Source organism: Sander lucioperca, chromosome 11 (genome assembly GCF_008315115.2).
Source record: "Sander lucioperca isolate FBNREF2018 chromosome 11, SLUC_FBN_1.2, whole genome shotgun sequence".
NCBI lineage: Eukaryota > Metazoa > Chordata > Actinopteri > Perciformes > Percidae > Sander > Sander lucioperca.
In genome coordinates, this window is record NC_050183.1 from 32,793,126 (window position 1) to 32,800,625 (window position 7,500).

Genomic DNA, 7,500 nt, shown 5'->3' on the forward strand with positions numbered 1-7,500 from the left:
GCACGGTGTGGCTTTCCACCCTCGTCGTCTTTTTCGGACACATTATTCTGTACGTCCTCACCCATGTAGATTGCCCCTTTTTCACTGTCTTTGCCTTTTCCTCGGCCGTTTCCCTCTGATCTCGGCTCTCCATCCCACTTTCGGACCTCAACGCCCAAGGTCCTCCCCCCTGTCCTGCCCCTTTCCTCTCTCAATCTCATACCTTTTCTTTCCAGCGCTTTGTCCTGCCCCCCACGGTACTTCCCCCAACACCACCCCTCCCCCCGTCGGTCCCAATTAGTGCTCCTCCGCACAGTACCCATTTCTAAACCATCGACTGCAGCGCTCTGTTTCCGGCGGTTTTTCCGGCAGCTGCGTCGTGTTTGCTGTGGTCTGGCAGTGCCTTCCCCCCCCGCTTGGGGGCGGTGTGTGCCCGCCCTCCTCTCCCCGGGTGCTGCCGGTCCCCCTCGGGCCTGCCGTCGGCCTGCTGCGGAGGCGTGCCGTGAGGGCAACCCCGCCTATCCACTTGTGCTGTTTCGCTGCCGCTGGCGGAGTGCCAGTCAATGTCTTCCTCGTGTCCCCGCCGTTGTTTGTCGTCGTGCCCAGGCTTGGTGCCGTCCCGGGTCTCTTCGTTGCGATCACACTCCGTTGACGGCTTGCGTCATGTGCCGGTACCACTGCGGCCTCCCCTGCAACCTCCGGCCCCCCGCGGTCACACGGTACGTGATTTATTGTGCGACCACCCCCATGCGGCCAACCGGTACCGTCACCCAGGAGGCACCCTGGTGCTCTTCGGGTGCCCGATCTGCGGAAAAGCGCGATGTGCGCTCCCTTGTTTTAATCTTGCGAGGCCGTAGGCCTGCCGTACCTCTTCAACCTGTGCTGTTCGCTCTACTTCCCCCTGTTTGCGTGCTGTAATCGGTCCTTTGGCCGCAACCTGCCGCGCTCTTCCCCCTGCCTCCAGCCTCCCCTCGCTCCCCTTTTTTGCCCCTGCCTTTCTTGCCCCCTTACCCTACGGCGGCATTCTGACCGCAGCCCTTCCAGTTCCGCCGAACCTTTTAAACTGCCCTTGTGAGTTGCCTTTTTTTTTTTCCCAGCAGCCCCCGCTTCCGCCCCTGACCTGCCCCCTCTTCTCCCGCTTAACCCTGTTTTCCGCCCCCGTTTCCGGTGCCCTTTTTCGTACCCTCTGCGCTCGTCTTCTGCCGCGACGCCATGCCCGTCTGGCCTGTGCCTTTCCCCCCCGTGCGACCCCCGCACCCGTGCCGCGTAGTCCCCCGCCTGCCGGTTTCCGTTTGTGCACTCCTCCGGCTGTTCCGGGCCCCCACTCCCAGAGCAGCCCGCTGCTGCTCGGCGCCGTCTCGCTTGCGTGTCTCCGTGTGTCCCCGTTTCCTCTTCTTGTGTCCGGCTGTCTGTTGCGCTGGTTCGCGCGCTCGTTCCGCCTCGCGCTGCCCGCTGCCCTTCGCTGTCTCGTCCGCTCGTCGCTCTCCGGCCAGCCTGTCGGCCCCCCCCCCCCAGTCCCCCCGTCCCCCCCGGCCGGCCACATGGTCGCTCCTCCCGCACCGGCTCCGGCTCCCCTGGGCCCCCTCGCCCAAGGACCCCGCGGCCTGGGTCCCCCAGGCGTCCCCCCCCCCCCCTTCTGCCCCGGCTAGTGACCACAGGTGGTCTCTCTTCCCCAAGGGCTGGGCCCCCCACTAGGCCCCGGTGCATCCACCTTAGAGTGGGGCGTACGCATCCCCCGGCTGGGGACACCCCCCCCCTCCCGCCCGCCCGTGCCCGGGCCTACAGCCCACCCGTGACTTTCAACATCCCCCAGGACGCCCTGGCCCACCCCTCCAGACCCACAATAAGAGCGGCGGCTCCGAGGGCCAGTAATTCCGCGTTCCGTTTTCAGTAGTTCTCGGAGTTCCCGTTACGCTTTCCCCCCTTGCGGTGCGATGCATGGCCTGTCGGGGTGGTCTGTTGCTTCCTTGCCACCGGGCGTTTGACCCCATTTTCGCCATGTGCCCTGTCGTCGCGGGGCTTGTGTTGTTTTTTGTTGTTACGTGCTAATAGCGGTCTCGGGTTACCCCCGGTCGCCACCGTCGCCAAGCCCGGTTTGCCACCCTGCAGCTGCGATCCCCTCGTTTTTCAACGCCACGGTCCCCCACGTGGCCCTACCTGTTCCTCTTTGGGGCTCCGTTTCCTGTCGCGCCTGAGGGCCCCTCGTACAACAGGTCCCGGTCCGGCGTTATAGCCGTTAGGTGCCCGTTGCTGCTTTTCTGCGGAGTGCCGCCTGGTTGCTGCGCCGTCACCTGCCCCTCGCCGCCTTGGCCGATTCGGCCTCGCCTTTGACCCTCTTACCCTTATTTAAATGCGCGTAATCCTGCAGCCCTCCTCTTCAGTCTTTCTTTTTTCCTACCTAGTACTCAGCTGGCAAGCCGGCCCCGGCCGGCGTCCCTTCCGCCCGGCACCCTACAACCACGCAGCTGACCGGACCCCTTTTGGCGCTGGCCGGCGCTTGCCCGGTCGCTTCTTCCCCCCAACCCATTTCGCCGTCACTCCCCCCTCCCGTTCTTGGCCGCCGCTCCGCTCGTGCGGTTTCCCTGTTCGGCGGGCATCGCAGAGCAGGTGGGCCGCTGCACTTCCCCCCCCCCCCCCTCGTGCGGCGATGCCTTCCCCCGCTTTGTCGGCCCCCCCACCCCCGCCGCCTCCTCCTTTTGCTGCGTTTGCCCTTTGTGTCCCCCGTTTGTGAGTGCTGCTTCCCGTTCTTTTGTGGACCACTGCCTTTATTGACGCCCATTAATGCCTCATTGTGATTTTGTCATTAAGACTGTTTCGTTGGGCCCTGAGTCCTCCTTCTCGGGGTCCGATTCGACCACTGTCCGCTTCGTTCGCTTTTTCGTTCCAGGCTTCCGCTTCCCCCCCTTTCGCTTTCCTTAAACCCCGCGGTCTTGATTCCCCCCCAACGAGGCACAGTATGTAAATTGTAGTTATTTCCCCTTGTTGGAGCCCTCCAACCACCACATGCCATGTCGTCTGATATTCCTTTCTATGTCTAATACCCCCCCTCAAACCTTTTGCCCCTTGGTACATCCCCCCGTGCCCCGCCCTTTGGCCCGCTTGCCCCCATCCCTTTCCTTCCCGTCTCCCCCGGTCACCTCCGCGCCTTTTCCCTTTCGCTTCCAGTGCTTGTTCCTCCGTCCACTCCACCACATCCCGCTCCCGTGGTTTCCGGCGTCTTCCGCCTTCCCCCGGTGCCCCTGTGCCCCGCTGGGCCCCTGCCACTTCTACCCTTAGGCCCTTTTTCGCCCGTGGCCTCCCCGTCCCCCTTCACCCGCCCTTGCGGGCTGTTCGCCGCTCCCTCCTGCCTCCTCCCTTTTGCGTCGGTCGGTCGGTCGGTTCTGTGTGTGTCTCTCTCTTCTCTCTTCTCTATCTCTCTCTCTCTCTCTATATCTTCTCTCCTCTCTCCCCCCCCTTCCCTCGCCCCCCCCCCTGGCCGGCTCTGTCCTTCTTTTGCCCCCCCCCCCGCCCGCCCGCCCTGGGTCTCCGTGCTTTGGCGTGTGCGCGGGCTCCCGTGCCCCCCCCGTTACCGCTGTTCCGTCGTTGCGCCCCACCTCCTCATGCCCCCCCCGTGGGCGTTTCGCGCCTTGCCCGCGGCGTTGGTTGCTGCCCGTCTTCGGTTGTTGTTGTCCCCTGTCTTTGGGTCCTTCGGGTGCTGCCGTCCCTGCCGCGTTCTCCGTTGTGGTGTCTCCCCCCCATCCTTCCCGGGATCCCTTCCCTGCTTTAGCATTGCAGCTTGTTGATCCGTCGCCCCCGGTCGTCTTTTGCCTGTCTGTGCTTCCCTCCCCATGTCCCCCTGCGCGCGCGCTCTTGTCTTGTGGGTCTGGCCCCCGCCCTGCTGCTGCCCCCCTCGTGTTTTCCGTCCTGCGCGGGGCTCCCCCCGCTTTTTGCCCTTGGTGGCTGGTGCGCCCTCCACCTTTTTTCTTTAGGTTGCCCCCAGCCCCCTTGAGGTGCCCCCCCCTTGTCCTCGCGTCCCGTTCCGCCCGCCTGGGGCTACCGCTCCTCCCGTGCGGCCCATCCGTATTGCCCCCCCCTGCTCTTTGCCCGTTCTCCCCCCTTCCCCCGCCCTGGCGGGGTCTGCACATTGTCCGTCGTGGTGCCTGTCCCCTGTGAAGCGGCACTCTCCCCCCCCCCCTCCCCGCCCATCCAGCCCATCTCGGCTTTTTACCCTCTATGTGTTGCTACCGCTGCCCCTCCGTCTTGCCCACTGTTCTCCGCTCGCCTTCTGCCTCCCCCGCACTGTTGTCTGCCTTTCCATGTCCCCCTCCACTCCTTTCTTCTCCTCCCTTCGATGCCCCTGTTGAAGGCGTTGGCTGCCCTAACGCCCTGCCCCCTCCCCTCCATCCGCCCTCCCCCCTCCCTCCCCTGGCCCCGCCCCCCGCGCCTGCCCCGCCCTCGCGCCCCCCTTGTCCCCCTCCCCCGCGGACCGGTCCAGGGGCCCTTGCCCGCGCTGGTGCCCCCGGTCCCCTGTTGGCGCCCCTCATTCGCCCTGGACAGCCGCTCCCCCCTGCCTGTCCATCTCCTCGGCCGGGGGCCCCCTGCCCCGCCCTCTCCCCCTTCCGTGGGGTCTCCCCCTGTCCCTCGCCCGGTGGGCCCTCCCCCAGCCCCCGCCTACCCGGGCGGAGTGGTCCCTGCCCCTGCCCCCGCGCTGGGCCCCCCGTTCCCCCGGTTCTGTTGGTCCTCCCCTCCGCGTCCTGGTTTGCCCTCCTGCCCTGGCCCGGCCGGTTCCTGCTTCCCCCCGCCCCGTCCCGGCCCGGTCGTCCGTATGCCCCTGACCCTTTGGCTGCTCAGAGGAGTAGGCAGCACGGCCTGGGACGCTGAGACCCACAACCGCCCTTTTTGGGCCTCATTCCACTACCCGTGTTTGGCGGCGCCGCAGGCCTGATGCGCCCCCTCCCCCCCGCCCCTTCCTACTGTGCCGCCTGGGGTGGTAGCCTCCTGCTTTGGGGGTTTTTTCTGCCACATGGGACCGGGCGCTGGCCCTGTCTTGGCGCGGCTGCCGGGGGCCCCATGTCGCGCGGCTTTTGGGGACCACCCCTTCCTCTGTTCGAGCATGAAGATGGGTCGGCTGGTCTTCCACAGGCATTGGCCCCGCCGCCCCCCCGCCAGGCCCCCCCGCTTGGCTCTGTCAGCCGCCTCTCCCGGCTTGCGTGGCTCGCCAGTCTCCAGACTCCCCAACGCGATCTATGGCGGGAGCTCACCCTCCGTGTTTTCAGCGAAGCCAGAACCCTGCCGGGCCTCTGCGAAGATCTGTGTGCGGGTGGGCCAAACTCCCTCTGCCAGTGTGTGCCCCTGGTGCCCCCTACAGGCCAGTTGACTCTCTGTAATGCACACACCGGTCCGGTCCCCAACCTATTCCATTGATTTTCTAGGTGTTCAAATACCTTATGGGCAGCTGGAGCATACACATACAGAGGTAAAAACAAAGCAGACGGTGGAGTGCTGGGATGTGTGTGGTTGAGAGGCGGTCTCGCCCCAGGGACATGCACGACGATGACACTAGCACCCCGCCCTGCGGTCTAAGGGGAGAACGGCAACAGAGTAGGGGGGTCAAAGACCTGACGGGCTCGCCACCTGGGTGGAAAGCACAGACATAAATAAATACAGAAAAAAAACAAAAAAAATCGGTGATATATATCGGAGAGAGAGAGAGAGGACACACACACACAGACAGAGGGACACACACAGACAGAGTACACATCACACAGAGAGCGAGAGAACACCAGAGAAGAGAGAGAGAGGAGAGAGAGGAGAGCAGACACAGACAGACAGAGAGAGACACGAGATAGAGCGAGAGAGGCGAGAGAGACGAGAGACAGAGAGAGAGAGACAGAGACAGAGAGATGAGAGAGAGAGGACACAGAGAGAGAGAGAGACACAGCGCGAGAGAGAGACAGAGAGACACAGACAGAGAGAGACACAGAGAGAGACACAGAGAGAGACACGAGAGAGAGAGAGAGAGACGAGAGATGAGAGAGAGACTAAGAGAGAGAGAGAGAGAGCAGAGGAGACAGAGACACAGAGAGAGAGAGAGAGGACACAGAGAGACGAGAGACAGCGAGATGATGACACAGAGAGGACAGACACAGAGACACACAGATAGAGCCGAGAGAGAGAGAGAGAGCGACAGAGAGTGACACGAGAGAGAGACACACAGACGTGAGAGACACAGAGAGAGAGATCACATGAGAGAGAGGGCCACAGAGAGACACAGATGCGAGACACACGAGAGCGAGAGACAAGTAGAGAGTGAGCCAGAGAGAGAGATAGAGACACGCAGCGGAGACAGAGAGGAGACACAGGAGGAGTAGGACGACCAGAGCGAGAGCGACATAGAGCCATTAGAGATGACCCACAGAGACGCACAGAGAGACACGAGAGAGAGACACAGCAGAGAGAGACGGAGAGAGACACGGAGAGAGAGAGAGAGCGACATAAGAGAGAGATCAGAGAGAGGAGACACAGGAGAGAGACGACAGCACAGAGAGAGAGAGAGCGAGAGAGAGACAGAGCTAGACAGAGAGACACAGACATGAATAGCCACAGACAGAGAGACACAGAGAGAGAGAGAGAGAGTCATGCGAGGAGATGAGGAGACAGACGAGACAGAGACAGCGAGATGCAGAGAGGGAGAGAGAGAGAGAGACCGAGAGCGAGACAGACGACAGAGAGCAGAGAGAGACAGACAGATGAGAACAGAGAGAGTAAGCGACAAGAGCGAGAGAGAGACAGACGAGAGCGCCAGTAGAGACCTAGAGAGAGAGCAGAGAGACAGAGAGAGAGTGACAGAGTAGCAGAGACACAAGAGACAGGAGAGAGAGCGGAGAGACGAGTAGAGACGACACGAGTAGATAGCAGAGACAGAGAGAGACACAGCGAGAGACAAGACGAGAGAGAGCCAGAGAGAGACAAGACGATACGAAGAGAGAGAGAGCGAGAGAGCCATGACCGAGAACCGAGAGAGCGAGAGGAGACAGACAGAGAGAGAGAGCACGACGAGCGGCGAGAGAGAGAGATCCGAGACGCAGAGAGACAGAGAGAGAGGAGAGAGACGAGAGACAGAGAGCAATAAACCGACAGAGAGACGAGAGAAGAGACACTAGACAGAGAGAGAGGGACGCAGCGAGCAGAGAGAGAGAGAGAGAGAGACACAGAGTGACAACGAGAGAGAGAGAGAGAGAGAGAGACGACCAGCGAGAGACAGAGAGAAGAGAGAAAGAGACGAGAGCGAGACAGAGAGAGATGATCAGCTGAGAGAGAGACGGAGAGAGAGATGAGAGCGAGCGAGACACAGAGAGACACAGAGAGAGACACGAGGAGAGAGACAGAGGAGAGAGACAGTTGACCGAGAGAGAGAGACAGAGAGAGAGAGAGAGAGAGAGAGAGAGACAGAGAGACACAGAGATTAATCGAGAGCGAGAGAGAGAGACACAGAGAGAAGACGAGAAGAAGAGAGAGAGATAGAGAGACACGAGAAGAGAG

General features: G+C 62.3%; 1 protein-coding gene across 1 annotated transcript in view; it reads right to left on the minus strand.

Moving 5' to 3' along the window:
- frem1b (Fras1 related extracellular matrix 1b) overlaps nucleotides 1-65 on the minus strand; it is an 81,697-nt gene extending 81,632 nt beyond the window's left edge. Inside the window, exon 1 of the mRNA XM_036007701.1 lies at nucleotides 5-65. Within this exon, the coding sequence (XP_035863594.1) occupies nucleotides 5-65 (61 nt within the window). The remainder of the gene's footprint in view (nucleotides 1-4) is intronic.
- Between the last annotated feature and the right edge of the window lie 7,435 nt (nucleotides 66-7,500).